This window comes from Streptopelia decaocto, assembly GCF_964273445.1.
Source record: "Streptopelia decaocto genome assembly, chromosome: 12".
Lineage (NCBI taxonomy): Eukaryota > Metazoa > Chordata > Aves > Columbiformes > Columbidae > Streptopelia > Streptopelia decaocto.
The window spans coordinates 2,357,578-2,374,820 of record NC_138667.1 but is presented as its reverse complement, the minus strand read 5'-3'; the positions used below and the strand labels follow the sequence as shown (position 1 = coordinate 2,374,820).

At 50.7% G+C, this 17,243-nt stretch overlaps 1 protein-coding gene across 1 annotated transcript in view; it reads right to left on the bottom strand.

Annotated features, from left to right (window-relative positions):
* STK10 (serine/threonine kinase 10) overlaps positions 1-17,243 on the bottom strand; it is a 44,720-nt gene extending 27,477 nt beyond the window's left edge. The window contains exons 1-2 of the mRNA XM_082063282.1: positions 16,936-17,243; positions 5,589-5,753 (exon numbers count right to left, since the gene is read on the bottom strand). Of these exons, the coding sequence (XP_081919408.1) occupies positions 5,589-5,753; positions 16,936-17,091 (321 nt within the window). The 5' untranslated portion in view covers positions 17,092-17,243. The remainder of the gene's footprint in view (positions 1-5,588; positions 5,754-16,935) is intronic.

The following is a 17,243-nucleotide window of genomic DNA, read 5'->3' as shown; positions in this document are numbered from 1 at the left end:
GGCATTATTATTGCTTCAATAGCCTTTTCTTGCAATGTTATCCTGTATAAAGGATGGTAGACAAAGGCTTCTATTCTAGCTTGTGTTGTCATGTTGCTGCCTGTACAAGTGCTCTTGAACTTGGCTGAGCTGTGGTGACTTGCCTTCTGCATAAGTCATTCTGGGTGCTTGATCAAAATCACCCTGTTTCCATCCCTGCTTTAAGGGAAAGCCCCAGTTTTACCCAGAACAGGATTTCCAGCGACTTGCCAGGAGTGTGAATGCTAAAGCTCACGTTCACAAGACAGAGCAGATATGTTGGTCCCAGGCACCTGCTGCCCAGCTTTACAGCAGAGAGGAGGCCAGAAAAACGCCTTCGACCTCCAGAAGTGCTCACCCACTCGGGTCACTTATGGTACTCTGAACAGCAATTGCTTCCCCCTGGAAAACCAGGGAAGTATCAGAAAACAAACAAACAAACAAACACTGAGCTACATTGCTTCTCCCAGTTCCCAGCCCTGGATGTGCATCCAGCTGACCCTAAGGACAAGGAGGGGACGCAGGGATGTGCCCTGGGGCACAGCGATGCCCGTGCCCGGTGTGCACAGACGTCTGCCACATCGGCTCCTTGTCTACCCACCCTGCAGAAGTTACTGGGGTTGTTCTGCAGTTCTGCCCAAATTGTAGCCTGGTAGGAATCTAGAAACTGGTCCAGCAAACCGCCCCCCCCCAGGCCGGTTTGCCCAGCAGGGCTTATTCTGCAGCAGCTCGCGGGTACCAGAGCATGGGGACTCTCGGGGTGCAGCCAAATCTGGCATGGGTTTCAGTTTCTGCAGTTTTGCGGAAGGAGGGAGAGAAAGCAAAGGCTTGCTCCTCTGGGAGGCTGGCCAGCTGTTAACAAAGCTTCCAGGTTTGAGATCACTTTGTTTTTCCAGGTCTCTTCTCCGCTATGTGCACAGTTCAACGCTTGCGAGCTGCAAACAACTGCTCAAGCAGTTTTGGGAGGGTTGTTTGGTACAAAGCATCAGGAAAACAAGGCCAAGCAGGAAGGGCCAGTTTAGACTGCAGGTCTCCTGCCAAGTGACATTGTACAGGCACACGAATAGCCCTCGGATTCCTCGGGGACGGATGGCTGAGAAGCCTGGAGAGTCCAATCTGGTCCAGTATTCATGTGAACGGGTCCCCAAGGGCATCCAGCCAGGGCTGCTCACCCTGCGAGACATCCCTGCAAGCTGCAATGACCTCCCTTTGCTAAGGGAAACTTAAGGGAATCTGACACTGTTATCAGTTTTCTTTTTTGTTTGTTTTAAACAAAAGGTATTTCCAACTTGAGAGAATTAAAAGCTGCAGATGCTTCACATAGCCCAGCAGCCAAGTGCATGGGATAACAAACATTTCTTTATGATACAGGATTTTCAAGAATGCCCAAATCTCCAGTCAACATCCATATCAAAGGGGTAGCAATCCAAAAAGTCCCCGGCTAAACAGGTCAGGGCCTGCCCACAGAAAATGCAAAACGCTTTTTTAAGGGAAGTACAAAGACCAGCTACAGAGCTGGTGTCTCTCTGCAAGCCGTACGAGTTCGTACCCACGCAGCGGGCCAGCGAGAAGAAACTTTACGCTGATTAAATTAACCATCCCCGAAACGCTCCGGCAAGGCAGCGTTACCTGCACGGTACAGCGATTTTTGCTTTGATCTCCAGGAAACATCTGTTTATTCAAAAGCCTGTTTGCTATAGCAACCATGGTTTGTAGCAAAGGAGGGGGAAGAGAATTCCCCTGCGCTTCGCTAGAAAAGTTGTACCACTACTGGCAGAGCCCTGCGGTTAAATAACTGGGGCCAAATAACATTTCAACTAGTTTCCAGAGAACCCAGTGCTGGAGCATCTCGGCAGGTCCTGCAGGAGGGAGCCCAGGATCCCTGTCCTGCTCTGCAGATGGGCTGCTGGGGCGTGTTGGGTTGTCCAGCGGAGATGGCACCGTCCCCTGGGGCAGGAACCTCCCGCAGGAAAGCTGGAACCCATCCGTGCAACGAGAGTCCCCTCCCCGCTCCCCTGTCTGTGAGAGCAGACGCTCGGAAGCAGCAGAGATATTCAGAAGCAGGACATCGAGAGTTCCTCCCTTCCTCTGAGCTCTCGGTCTTTTTGTGTTGTTTGAAAGGGGAAAAAAACCCCACCACACAGCCCTCAAGAGGGACACAACAGCCCTGTTGTTTTTCCTTCCCACGTACTAAAAATTATCAGCGCAAATTAAGCACCATTAAGCATTCAAAACTCTTATCTTGGTCACAAAATAGCTTTAAGAAGCCGGTTTTTAAAGCTGCCTGTATATTGGGTGAGGGGGTTTGCCTTTGTGTTTTCAAGTCCTACATCGCACTTCAGAAAGAAAGACTTTAAAATGTGACCCAGCCACAAGGACTCAAACCAGACCTTTTCTTTTTCTCTTTTTTAATAGCATGAGATTCTCAACTTTCATTTGGTGCCCCCATTTCCAGCAGCTGGGATTTATGCAAAAGAACATCAAATGCCACAGGGCTCATAATAAAACTAAAATCACAAAAGAAGATCACGAAAGCTGCCACCACTGCAGTTTTGCAAGCCTCCCTGGGCTGTTTTCAACCAGCGCAAGACTGTTTGGTCTCTGCAGAGAAAAGGAGATGGGGAAAGGAAATGGCACAAGATGGCTGGTGAGGGCACAGCATCTCTGCGGTGTATTTATATGCCAAGGAAATTCATGCTGGGTGCTGTCATCTCCCCAGTGATATTCCTGGGGACGCACTGGGCTCCTCCAAGCCTTGCCCATGGTTTGCAGTGAGCTTCTGCTCTGCCATGCACAAGAACTGGGGTTCTCCTCCTCCAGCTTGATGCTGATCAGGTACAAAAGCGAGAGGAGTTTGCTGGTTTACGCTTTCATTTTAGTGCTACAGATTTCAAGCAGCTGCTGTAGGATAAGCCACCTCCCTTTGCACAGAAAGCTTTTTTTGCCCTGTAAATATCGCATGTCACATTCTGGTTACTGATGCGCAAAGCCAGACCCCGGCAGAGAGGAGCTACGAGGACCTAACGCAGCTCGGGGCGATGAGGAAGCCTCCGCCACCAAAGGGCAGGTTTCCGCACATATTTTCCTTTTTAGTTCAAGAGGCAAAGAACAGTCAACAGACCGATTTAGCAAGAGCCCTTCTCAGCGCTGAGCCCCTCTCGGCACCGCTACCGAGGCTGCTCGTGGCACAGACGGAGCCGCACAATATCTGGAGCCAAAGAGCTCCAGCCACCCGGGCCGTCGGGCAGCCTGGAGCTCCTGCCAGCCTGTCCATGTGCTCCTGCCCCTTCCTCACTTTCAACATGGTCCTTCCACACCGGGCTGCGAGGACAAGGACACCCCAGTGGGTCTCCGACCCACACGCACCCACAGCAGCTTTACCCAACGCCTGAGCCGCTCAAAGCAAAGTCCATGCACCCATTGTGCAGATGGTCCAGGAAAACGCTGCCTAAAATAACCACACAGATACGAATAGGATATGGACAAGACAATGAAAGCCGGTGTTTGTATTTGGAGGCAAATCTTCTCCAGCAGCACTGGCGACCGAGAACCCTTTGACTTTAGGGAAAACCTGGTAGCAACTAAAAGCCTTCCAGAAGTATAAGAGCTTGGCTTATTTACTTCTCTCAAAGCCAGTAAAACCCTACAGCATTATTAAGATGAGCCTGAACAACGAAATGCAAATGCCACCCAAATAATCAAATAAAGAGAATGATCCTCCTCCCAAAACAATGGACAGGGCTGTAGCATCTGCCCTCACGGGAAAGCCTCACACAGGAGGCTCTTGTTCCAGTAGCTTCAAAGAGGCTGTTTAATTTTAGTAGGTCAGCAAGCATATGACATTACAAAGCAGTTCTTAGACAAAAGCAGAGCCGAGGAGGTCTGCAATCCATTTTCCCTACAGGAAGGAAGGCAAAGCTTCCTATTGCAGGGAGGAGGTGGAAAGGGAAAGGGGAGGGGGCTGACATTTTAGAGCGAACGAACAAGGCCAATGTAGAAAATTCAGGCAGAGAGCAGGGAGGTAAAAACAGCAGAACAGGGTGGAATATAAACTGGTCCCACCCCTCGCCCAAGCTCGGTGCATGTTTGCCTTTTTAATTTTGCCGAGATTAGTTGCAATCCATCCAAATCCCAAGTCCCCTCCTAGGAGAGATGTTTGCCTTGCACCTCCTCAGAAAGGTACATATTTACTTTGTTCTTTAAAGCACCCAGGGCTCAGCATTGTCGTTATTGGCCAGCCAAATACCACGTCTCTGGACAACTTGCAGCCCGGCACCCTCGAAGCAAGTGGCATTGAAGGAAGCGCGCAGCGCCGGGTACCGCAGCCCGCTGAGGGGGGTGTCACAGAGAACCTGCGGGCTTTTTGGATGGATTTTTAAATAAGAAGGGACACCGACCCATGCTGACACTGGAAAAGATGCTTGCTGAATAAGCAGACATTGTCCAGCACCTCTACAGCACCGAACTCGGCGTGGATTGTTATTCCACAACAGCCCCGTGGCTCAGCCTGCACTCCAGCCTCGGCTCTCCCGGCATGACAAGCAGGGGCTGAGGGCTCTGACTGAGGGCTCACAAGTGCAAGTCTCAGAAACTGAGATCTCTTTTTATTTTAACTCTAGTAATATTACCCTGGGAGGCCACGAAGGCATCTGAAGCATTAAAAAGAGGAAGGAAAGAGTGACAGAGCTGAACGCACCCTGGACACTCCCCTGACTTGCCAGGAGTTACATGAAGGAGCAGACGAACTGGCCAAAAATGTGGGTTTGGAAATCCTCTTATTCACGCGATTTCTACCTTCTTGACACAGGCATATCTGCACAGTTATTCAGGTCTAGCATGGGGCAAGCGTACAAGGGTTCACATACCCACCCTCTCCAGCCCCTGCACCTTTCCCATGGCAGCGTGCTGGAGCGGTTCATGCTCACCCTCCTCTGCTGCCAGGGACTCAAAGGAAACAGAAGGCATGGAACAAAACACCAACATATATACACTTGCCAGGCTATGGCAAAGAGATGCAGGAACCCGCTGTTCCAGCCGCAGCACGACTGGCTGTTGCACTAAGCCGTGGGATTGCATTTTATGTCCCTGCGCTCCACCATCATGGGAAAAGGAGCTCCTGCTGTCAGTTGCCTCTGCGCTATAGATGCTGAGCTAGAAATATGGCACAAATCAAAACCCAGTGTCACCCTTCCATCTGACCTTCCAAAAGAGGGGCTGAGGTGGTAGAAGAAATGCCCTCATCAGTGCTGCATTTTCTACCTTTACCAACTCCCCACGGTGGAAAAAAAACAAACCAACTCCAGTTTTCACTTCACAGTGAAGTTATCTTGCTCTTCCCTGGGCTATTTATAAGCAAACTGTATTCTAACTAAAGCTGCTTATCAAAGAAAGTGGGGAAAATCCAGGCACTGATCACACAGGGAGCAGAGCACAGCTGGTGAGTCATTTCTAACCCACGCTGATGCTTCGAGCTGCTCCAGAGGTTTTCCTTCGCTATAAACTGGCCGTTTCCTCTGTGCAGAGTGTGAAACGCACAGCTGTACGTGCCACACACAGCAACGGCCCCTTACCCAGAGCTTGCCATCCCAGTAAAACGCTCCCAGCAGCTTGACGATGTGCCGGTGATCGCAGGTCGCCAGTATTTCAATCTCCACCATGTAATCCTCCAGTTCATCTTCACTCTTTGTTTCAATGACTTTGGCAGCCGCTAAAGCACCTGTTTCCTTATTCTTAGCCTGCAAGAAAAAAAACCAAACACACAACAGCATGAGTGCCAAGGCAAGGAAAGCCAGGAGCACACGTACTTGCACGATTCTCACTCCTGCTATTCACATGCTTAGTACCAGCCACAACACGAGCGTGGAAACTCGCAGATGCTTTTCTGCTTCCTAACCATGCCCATAGCTTCCCAGAGGAGACGAATGCTGCAGCGGGGCCAAAGCATCCTCCTGCCTCCCTCCAGCCTCCCGTGCCCACATCACTGCTCCCCATGGGGAAAAAGGGGTTTTCATAAAACATCCCACTGTGGATATTACCACCAGAGGAGCTGGGCCAGCTCTGGTTGTGACCTTTCTTACTGCTTTGCAGTTTACATATCTGTGTTTGGAAAACCTAAGTGGGAGCTTACAGTAGGATGAATTCCTCGTGTAAACACTGCAAGCCCTGCTGAACAGTTTTATATGGCTTAGGTGATAGTATAACCGTGTACCAAGGACCAGGGGCAGGGGGAGATGGAAATAGGGAGAAAAACATATAACAAACGGAAGTAAAATAAGGGACCCCTGAGTCTCTGCTGGGTTTTGAAGACTTGCTGCGCTCACACGAGTTGGAATGGGCAGCTGTGTCTTTACCACAGGGGACAAACCCATTTCCACCCGGGCTGGCTGCCCAAATGCAAGACAGCAGCCTATGCTGGTTGCAGAAGAAATGAGGGTGTTTGGGGTTTTTTTGCTCAGGTTTCTTACCGAGTTGCTCCCAGGTGCCCAGAGGAGGGCACGCGGAGCAGGGTGCGGGGGGGACGCGGAGCACAGTGAGCCCAGGGAAAAGTGCAGCGCTTCCAAACGGGAGCAAGAAGTGCCCCGCTGTTTGCTCTGCACTTACAACGTTGGGAGAGGTCCAAGGAGGGGAAGTAAATATTGTGAGAAGAGGTGGGGCTTCCCCTGGAGCTCAGCCACCGCACGCTTCCCACCGGCGTGGTCCCGGCCAGCTCAGCCCTGCCAGGATGCTGGGGCCCTGCAGGCGCCTATAAAAACCCAGGAGCAGAGCACGTCCCCGTACCCCACAGCATCATCTCCCACTGGGAGCTCTGAAACAACCTGCCCTCAGCCCTAAGCCTCGGGGGCCACCCCGGCAGCCACGCTGCCACCTCTCGTCCCCCACCCAGGCTCGCTAAGGCACCCAGGGGTGCAGGATGCTGAGCTGGAGGAACGTGGGTTTGCAAACTGGGCTGCAAGCTGTGGGTGAGGGAGCGGCCGCAGCCCATGTGTTCATTGTTCTACTCCTACAACTAGTGGGCGAGCAACCCAGCAACCCCTGCAATCGCTTCCTTTCTAGATAAGAGCCCATGTACACCCTGCCGGGCATTCAGTCTTTTAAAGACGTCCTCAACAGAATTAGCTGCTGCCTTTCCCCACCACTTTGCACTGTCCCTATGAGCATACTTTCCCAGCTATCTCCATCTCCTTGTCCATTCTAGCAGGGGACACTGCAGCGCTTGTCCCACACCAGAGGGAGATGCCCACGGGCTGGCATGGGCACTCCTGAACTGAGCTCAGCAATTCACACTTGTCATGGCAAGAGCTTTGGAAACCCAAGGAGCTTCTGCCTGTTCTTCCACCTTCCTTTGTTCTCTGTCTGCTTGTCCTCCAGCCCTGACACAGATTTGTACAGGCAGCGTCAGATTTTGGCCAAATACACTACACAGTCCCCCTGTAACTCACATCTGACAATTCCCTTCAGCTTCTCTGCTGGTGTTTTCCCACATACATATTATGACAGAGGTATTATTCCATGAAGGTTTGTTGGGATGCTGAGCAGGATAAATGCATACATTGCCAGCCCTGGGAGCTGGTTTCAGACACCCCAGGTTTTAGGCTTTAAAGCCCTTTTCCTGATTTCTGCTTATCCTTGTGCAATAGATCAGAATCTGCCCTGAGACGTTATCACAAAGCAAAACACGTGCTGCTCTGACCTCAAAAAGCCAAGGTAGCAATTAGGCAGAAGGAACCAGCACCTCCAAGGCTGTAACGTGCAGACCCGGCCGATACCCCGCATGGCAAGGGGAGGACACAGCATCTGCGGGAGCTGCGGGCGGCAAGACAAGGGCTGTCACCAGTTTCTGCAGCTTCACGCCTCATCTTGCAGCACAGGAAATGGAAACTTCTCTCGTGGTGGGTGTTTTGGTTCTTCTTTAAATCCCAAAGAGAGGAAGAGGCGATGATTTGGAGTAAAGAAGAACACCAAGAATTACCAAGAAGGCACGCCAGGTTGACTCACAAACAGCGAGTTTGTTAGACAGTCACATAATTTAAAATGCAATCCTGCAAAATACACAGTTTGAACTACAAATCCAAAATCTTCTGCAAACCCTTGCCTAATTACATGGTCTCCAACACACCAAAGTCCATGTAGAGGATGCAGAGACGGGGAGAGAGCCTCTGTTCTCAGGTAAAACACCCCCAAATGCAAAGCCCCTTTGGAATTCATGGTGTTTCCCATTTTTTCCAGTGAAATTTGTGGACCAAAGCAAAAGAACCACCCAGACGGTGAGAACCCAAGTGCAGAAACTGTTTGTTGCCAGTCCATGACCTGCAGCTGGTCAGTCAAAAGCACACCTGGTTTTCACCTTTTAGCTCCTGCACTCCTGGACATTTTAATGCTATGGATAATTTGCCCCTGGAGAGCTAATTAGCACCACAATAAAAAAAATGAAGCAGACAGCTGCCAGCATAGCGCCCATGATGTGCTGCCGAACATTAGATTCATTACAGTCTTGGCATTTAAAACCTGAAAAGCCCTGATGGCCACCACCAGCCCTTGTGCAAATGAACACGGTGCAGAACACGGCTGACAGGTGTATAGGTGTATGCAGAAACGGGACTGGAACATGCATTCCATAAAAGCAAACACAGTGAATAGAAGTTATCCAGTAAACCACCTTCAGAATGCCGTGCCAGCAGCCAGGCTTCAGGATACACAGCAAAGAACCTTGCTGGTGCCCTCTGGAGCAAGAGAAGAGCTGGACATGGTGCTGCCAAACACTCTGGGAATACCCGGGAACAGGGATGAGCGGGATTGCCCCCAGAAGGCAGAGGCTCAGAGAAACTGCTGCTCGGCTTATGGATTTAAGGGGCGAGAGGTGCCTGTGCAGGTAACAGAAGAGGCTGTTTGGCCTTCGCCTGTGACTCACCCTCCGAGCGATGGTGAAATCCAGATTGCGACAAACACGGGAACTATTTTAAGCCTCTAAAGAACGCGTTACCGGAAGGCACGGCCAGTTTCTAGGCGAGGCAGAGGAAACCCTGTGTGAACTCACGCTCACTGGTAGGAAGAACAGAGCTAGGACCGAGAGCACCTCGATTGCTTCGCCTAGGCTTGCTTGTCCACGATCTTCCCAAGCCAAGGGACGACCCTTTCGAAGCTGCTCTGCAATCACGTGCCACCACGTTTTTGGTGCGAGCTCCTCTTCCCATCCTTGAATGCCTGCTCTCCATGCCAGGAGAGCTGATGCTTCAGATATCGCTGAGTTAGAGAACCAGGAGTAAAGAGGCTGGTGCTTTCAGGGGATGCTGCACTTGGGGTTGGTAGTTCTGAATTCCCCCAAGCCCCCCATATTCACCATATTCCTGTTGTGTGTCTCTGTATGCAAGCAACTGCTCACTTCAGTATTTCTCAGGGAGAACATAATGATTAATTCCCCCGTAATGATTAATTGCGCTCTGATGAACTTTGCCTGAGCTCTGTGCATCAATAAACAAACCCAGGATAGACAGGCTTGAGTCAGTGCTCACATTATTGCCAAAGAATCAATGGGAGCTGAAACACGTTCCGTGTCTGACAAGCCCCCTAGAGCCAACTTCAGTTTGTCACCATAAATGAAGCCTGTCTTGCGGTTTTTTTTTGGAAATGCTGAGGATGTTGGTCTCTTCTCCCAAGTAGCAAGGGATAGGACAAGAGGAAATGGCCTCAAGTTGCACCACGGAAGGTTTAGATTGGATATTAGGAAAAAATTCTTCCCAGAAAGGGCTGTTGGGCATTGGAACAGGCTGCCCAGGGCAGTGCTGGAGTCACCATCCCTGGAGGGGTTTAAAAGGCGCTTAGATGAGGTTCTTAGGGACATGGGTTAGTGCCAGAGTGAGGTTATGGTTGGACTCGATGACCCTGAGGGTCTCTTCCAGCTGAAATGACTCTGTGATTCTAATTCAGCAGAGCAGGTGGTGACCGACGGGCACAGTGGCAAGGCCGGTACAGCCCTGGCAGAGCCTGCGGGTCTGTCCCGTGGGCACCGGGCAGGGCCCCAGCCACCCCGCTGCACCAGCCCTGCTGTCCCAGCAGCTGTGCCAACACTCTGCGAGGGCCGGGGGAAGTGGAAGTGGTTTGCAAAACAAGTCAAAAAGTATTAGTTAAAAAAACAGCAGAAACACTTTCCTCTTGTTTTACAAGCTTGAGCAAGCAACATCACCCAAGAGCTCAAGCTATGGCCAAGGACTTGTTTTGTATGTAGACATGCCAAAAATGTGCGACCCAAGCATGGCACGTACACCTTTTCTTGCCTTAAAAGCTCAGCAACGGCCCAGCAGAAGGGGGTGAGAGATAACCAGCCCAAGCAGCAGCACGTTGGTCAAGGAGCAGAAAAGCTCCATGCAATGGTTCAGACCTTGCAGCCAAACACAGCAGCAGGGGCCAGAAGAACAACAAGAGGCTTCTTCACTGGTACAACCCACTATAACCCACCTACAGAAACTGAGGGGAGCTCGTGGTCCTGGTGAGAGTGAGAAGTGAACAAATTTCCATGCAAGGTTTGAAGAGATTGAAGATGCACATGGATCCAACATCTTCAACCTACACAGGCTTAGAACTTGGAAGCACAAAACATCCTTGAAACCACTGGTCCCCTGGAAGAGCGCAGTGATCCAAGGGAAGCCCTCCTGCCCTGGTCTCCATTCAGTCAGTGCCACAACACTGTGCTAGAAAAGCATCAGATAAGCAAGGCCTTTGACGAAAAAATAACCAACCTGATCTCCATAGCACAGAAGTGCCCAGGGAGGGCACCCCAGCAGCGTGACTGCGCTCGTCAAGAGAGAAATGCAGGCAGGCAGCAACTCAGCACCAACAGATGCAAGCGCTGAGGTCCACCAACACCGCCTGGCTTTGCTGGGCTCACAGCTTCCTTTGCTGTCCCTCCTGCCTACTGAAATACCGCACAAACATTTTGGTTGGTTAAACAAGGACACGGGCTATAAGGACAGGAGCACAGGTAGGTGCCAGGGAATTGCACAAGAAGGGAGAACGTCAGGAAAGTCTCCAGGTGCTGCATGGGCAGAGCATTCTGTCTCGATGAGCAGATGTCTGGAGGGTAGAAGCGAGGTGCTTTTCTATCGCCCAGCCAACAAAACCCACAGGAAACAAGCCGGTTGAGGCTTCCAGCGGCACTAGCGCCATCAGCCCACTGTTAACCAGGGGCACGTGTCCCCTTGCAGCCCCGTGTCCCCAGGCAGCACACACAGGCTGCATTCTCCCCTCTGCAACGGCAGCAAAGCCGCTCGGGCCACCGGGCGATGCCGGGGGGTCCGCAGTGCTGAGCCCCACGTGCCACCGCTCCCCAGAGGCCAGCCTGTTCAAACACACCCGCTACTTCATCATTTTAAAGACTATTTTAAGTGGCTTTGCTCTTCACAGCTGAATCCCTTTCGGCTCAGGGTCTCGGGCTGCGGGAGGCTGGCAGTGCTGGGGGCGCAGGGCAGCACAGCCCCTGGGGACCCCCAAACACACGGTGAGTTTGGCTTGAGACTCATGAGGAAACCCCCAGATTTACAGCCAGCACCACCCCAAGGATGAGAAAAACACCCATTTTTTTTCCCCAAGGAAACTGCACACTCAAAAAAGAAATGAAAATAACAAGATGTGCTGGGCAGGGATTTTTCTAAGGAACAGTGATTGCCACATGCTCGAGAGTGAAAGGCTCAGAGCCTTCATCTACGCGCTCTCTTCCACGCAGCTGCCCACGGCTCCCACTGCCAGCAGGGATGCCAAGCTCTGGGCCATGACACTGAAGTCATCATCGAAATATTTAGGCCATGCAGAGCCATCCCTCTCGGCAACACACAGACACAGCCGCGGCTCCGCAGAGCGCAGGACCAGCTTCGCTCGGACGCCAGCAGGGATGCAGCATCACGCGTCTCACCGAGTCTAAAGTGAACATCAAGTTTAGAGTTCAATCGGGTTTAATATTGTTGGGCTCTATAAGTAAGGAAGTGGTATCTTCCCATTCCTCTTTTCTCCCCAGCTGAAACATTTTAAGATAACCCTTCAGCGATTTTAAGGGACAAGGCCATAATGTGATCTTACCATTGGTCTTTAATATTTTTTGTGGCAATGGTTACAGTCAACTTAAACCTTCCCCTGCTCCTCTCTCTCCCTTTTTTTGTAAAGCTAACCCAGCAGATTAGCATCTCTCTGTGACACCCTCTGCAGGAATTACATGTTAAATCCCTCGTGAATCGAACTGAAAAGAGCTGAGCCCGATTCACTTGAGTCAACTCGTGCAGAACCAGAGCGGAGCAGGTTCAGCTGCGAGCAGAGAGGGACAGGGACGGTCTCGTGACTTCAGACGGGCCCATTGCTGTGAACGCCAGCCTTACAAGGCAGCTGCATATTTAACAATTAGCCTTTTATTGCCCAAATTTCAAAACAGAGCATTTATAGTCCATAGCGTGTGCAGCACTAATACCACCATAATAGACGAGATAACCCAAATTCAGCTTTATAAGCCGTGTCTTAAGAAGAAAGGAGACCAACAACATAAAAGGCAGGCTTACAAGTTGCTGTGGCACGAGGGCAAGTTCAAGCGAACAAACCCCTTTTCTGCTGTGATGGGGGCGGCGAGCACTAACACCACCACAACACATCAGATAACCCAAATTCAGCTTTTCAAGCCGTATCTTAGGAAAAAAAAGGAGAACAACAGCAGCCTGTCCCCACCCTGCGAGGAGAAAACCTTATCGGGGAGCCGGTGTCCCCATCAGCGCGCCCTGGGAAGCGGAGATAGCATTTCACAAGAGGCGTGAGCGTGGCAAAACCGTCCCACCGCCAGCAAGGGGCTGCTTCCAGCAGAGCCCACGCTTCCCAAAGGTCACGTCCAGCCCCTGCCGGCTCGTGAATTCTCAACGCCCAGAAGAGCCCTCACACATCTGTTCCCGCTGATATTAATGCAATTACCTGCAACAACACTGCACCGGTGAATGAGTTTTGCAGGACTGAGATGCTATTTAGCAGCTCCAAGTGCGCAGCCCGCGGTGCTGGCTTCGCTCTGAGCATCTGCACATCCCGAGAGCAGAAAGCTGGAGATGTCCCTGCTCATGGCAGGGGTTGGACTGGGTGACCTTTGGTGGTCCCTTCCAACCAAACTATTCTGTGATTAAAAAACAGCTCACGGGGGGGCTGCTGCTGCTCCTCCCTCCCTGCACACACGAACAGATGTTGACTTGGAACCAGTGAAGCCACAGCCATACACTTACACAAATTTTACCCTCGGTGTTTTGAAAGAAAAATAAAAAAATCAAGACAATTAAATTAAACAGGATTCCCTGAAAATAAAACAAACAGTTTCAGAACAAATATGAGGCCTTGGTACTTACTTTAAAAATGTTCTTTAAGCTCCAATGATTGTTTGCTGCTACACTTATCTACAGTCATGCTGAATAAAGCTATAGCTAAATGGAAAGTTAAATGTATTCACGAGGTGTTAATACCTACATTTTATTATTTGCAGTCTCTCAGAGAAAGCAAAAGTAACTACAAATAGCGCTATGCCAGAAACTGGTTTCTTGACCAACAATGTTGCTTCAGCATGCAATGAACCGGTTCACAGTTGTTGACGACAAGAGGCTTTGTATTTGAATATGGCACGTCTTTTGGTCCATGTGAAAACAAGTTTGAATGGTAAATATTTTCTGACACTTTGGAGTTACTGTTGCTCTCCCCATTTCCTTTAGGTCAACATATGGTTCATGGCAATACTGTACAGGTCTAAAATCTCTTTACAGGGAGTAGTCTGGGGTGCGACGAATAACACGCAGTTCACCATTCACTTATACAAATTTTACCCTAGGTGTTTTCAAAGAAAAATAACTCTGCCCTTTTTAATGCTGTTCATAAAGGGTCCGAGTTAGGAACGTGTATTTTCACAGCCCCACGACCCCAGCGGTGCCGCAGACTGCCCAGGCTTCACACGCTCATCACAGCTCCCAGCTGCTGGCCTAATGACTGACTTGAGAGCATCGATTTAATGAGCTTTGGGTAACAAATGAGGTGGGTAACAAAGCATATTTGGCACGCAGCGTGTTGCTATCTATGGGCTGCTATCACTTCCTTATCATAACCTTACCAAAAACAAGACATTAGTAGAACGAGAGCTAGAAAGAAACAGTCTCTCCCCACCCGCTTCCTACTTCTCAGCTTCATTAACCTCTGCAATGTGTTTCGCTGCTTCCTCATACAACCAGGTCCTATTTTGCTGAAAAAGGTCTTTGTATAAAAATAGGGAAATCCCATTAGTTTCCACCAGCTGCAAGTTTCTTAAGGTCTGCTGTATACATTTCAGGCTCCACTATGGATTTGATTCTTTTCAATTAACATATATTTAAATCAAGCCTGTCCTACTTTTTTTAAATGCTGTGTCAAACCAGTTCAAGTTTGCTGAGCTGAACACATGGGGTGACCCAGCCACCCTGACAGCAACACCCACCAATAAAACCACCGCACAGACGAACCCGCCTTCCGCCTGCTCCAACCTGGCGCCGTAAAAACAAAACCCGCCAAAAAGAGCGTGTTTCTTCTTTTCTCCACATCTAGATTTCCTTTTGCAGCGCTCGGGGACAAGGGGCTCTTTGGAGCCAGTACAACCCGTGGTGCGCCGGGCAGGATGCGGCGCGGGCGGGTTGTGTCACCTCCCCGCGTTTCCGCGTGCGGAGAAGGGGCGGAAGACGGATGGGAACTTAATTCAAACATCCTGAAACTCTCACAGCCGTACAAACACCGCCTGGCTCCAAACCACCGCTTTTGTGTGAGAAGCAAGTTGAATTTAAAGCGGCTTCGAGACAATGATTAAAATTGTTCATTGTACCTTGGCCACCTACGTCCTCCTTGCACACAAGCGGGTTTGTTTGTTTGGGGCTTAAAGAAGGAGGAAAACAGGAGGACAGGCCTCTTCCTTCACACCTCCATCCTATTTGCACCTAGGGTAGTGCTCCAGATTTAGAGAGACACAGAAAGACAATATGCAAGTTAAATCTTAGCATGGCAGGACGCTCCATCCCAGCAATAACGCTGCTGACTGTTATCAGGGCTTCATGGTGTGTGGCACCGGGATAATTTGGGATTCTGAAACAACCAAACAACATCTTGCACAAGAACTCTTCAAAAATCAGCCGCGTCTGGTCACCAACCAGGATGGAGAACAGGCAGAGCACGTGGAGAGTTAAAACTTTACTAAGAAGAATAAAATAGCCTTGTGATTTCTGCCACGGCGTTAACCCCCGCCCCCAATCCATCGTGTTAAAACATCTCAAAAGCAGACAGTTGCCTGAATGTCCTAGTTATAGATGGAGTGAACTTCTGTTTATAAACACGTGGCCCTTGCTGTGTCCTTTACTATAACGCACATTGTCTTTGGGATCAAAGAAGATGGAAGTAGTTGGCGATAGGAAGATGTTATTCCTTGACATCCTTAGCCCACAGTACTTAGAGTTACTCTGATAATTTTGTTATTGGTGTGAGGCCGGAGTTAATAGCAGAGGCATTCAAGTATGATAACAGACATAAAAACCAAACCAGCCACTTATAAAGTAGCTTTATTCTGAAAGTTACCTACTTTGCTTATGTTATACATGTCTAAAATAAAAGAATAACTGATTTAAATCCTTTCTAAGTTTTTACTTGTCTCAGAAGCCTATTAACTTATTTTACAATGTTTACTTCGTTCCTATCATTGCATGGGAAACTTAAGCAAATATAAGCAAATAACTATCGAGGAGAAGAGTGAACGTTGCTACACACAAATGGGTTTCCAATGCACACCACCAAGTAAACTGGTAACAGAAGCACTGATCACCACTGGTGCTACTTTTGGAAGGATAAATATATTAGGGATTTAAATACGATCCTTAGGAATTGCATTTTATTAGGTGGTAGGATCCTTCGCCACAGAGTTCCACTTCAGGGATACTTATGGCCCAGTTTTTTAGAGAGTTTCTATCAAATAGCATGATAGAGACAAGTAAATACAACAAACCCCAGGACACTGTGGTAAAACACCTCTGTCCTGACCCACAACCAACCAGCTCCCTTCCTGGCCTTCTCTTTAGTTACTACTTATGTCTCAATTCTGAAGAGGCAATGCCTTCTTAAATGAGACCATCAAAAACCAGCTGCCCAACAGCTAATTCACAGCCCCAGTCCCCAGTGATGCAGGTGATGGGGTGTCCCAGAGGGGCTGCATCCCCAACCTGCTCCTCCAGCCGGCCCCAAACACAAGTCTCCTCCACCAGCTGCTGCACCGCAGTGTTTCGGACACAGCATCAACGAGAACGCCGTTGCTTTAGAGTGCAAAGTACAGTGAGTCTGGCGATTAAAACTTCCGTCCTCTAACATCAAGTTAAACATTAATAGCGTGGACGTGTCCCCACTCTCAAGGAGCTGGGCTCTTCTTCTCGCTCTGAGTTTCCTGCCGGCGAGGACCACAGGAATACAAATAATGTCACCCCCGGAGGCTCGCAAAACTTGGAGGCAGCCCCGAGACTGCTGACTTCCAAGAAATCTCCCTCCATTCATTGCACCGACAAGCTTGGCAAGGAACACCTCGTCGCCTTACAAAAGCATCGCTCTGAAAACAGGCGATATAAGGGGAAAAGCGGAAAAAGAAAAGAAAAGGAAAGGTTGTCTCTCGCCTTTCGCCCGCCCCAAGCAAAGCGTTGCCCTCCCGCACCCCCGCACGACTCGCTGCCTTTGCCCCCCGCCGTCCCAGCGTGCGGGATGCGCGGAGCCGGCCCCGGGTCCCACTCGGGTTTTACTCCCCGCTGCCCGGTTTGCTCAGCGAGCGGGGATCCCGCCGCTGCCCACGGGCCCCCGGCCCGCGGGAGGAGGCACCGTCACCCCCGCGGGGCCGCAGGTGCTTCGCCCCCCTCCCCAGCTCGGACCCACCTTGTAGACTTTGCCGAAGGCGCCGTCTCCCAGCTCCCCCACCACCTCCCACACCTCGCCGGGGTCCAGGTCCCGGCGGACGTGCTCGTACTCCTTGGACCGCCGCTTCTCGAAGGTGGAGAGGCGCAGGATGCGGCGGAAATTAGCGAAAGCCATTGCGGAGCGGTGCGGGGCTGCCCGGCGGCGGCTGGGGAGCGAGCGGAGCCGCCTCCCGCGCCCGGCCCCGGGGGAGGACGGAGCCGCTGCGCCCGGGGAGCGGCGGGGCGGGAGCGGGGCCGCCTCCAGCCGCGCACATGGAGCCGGCGCCG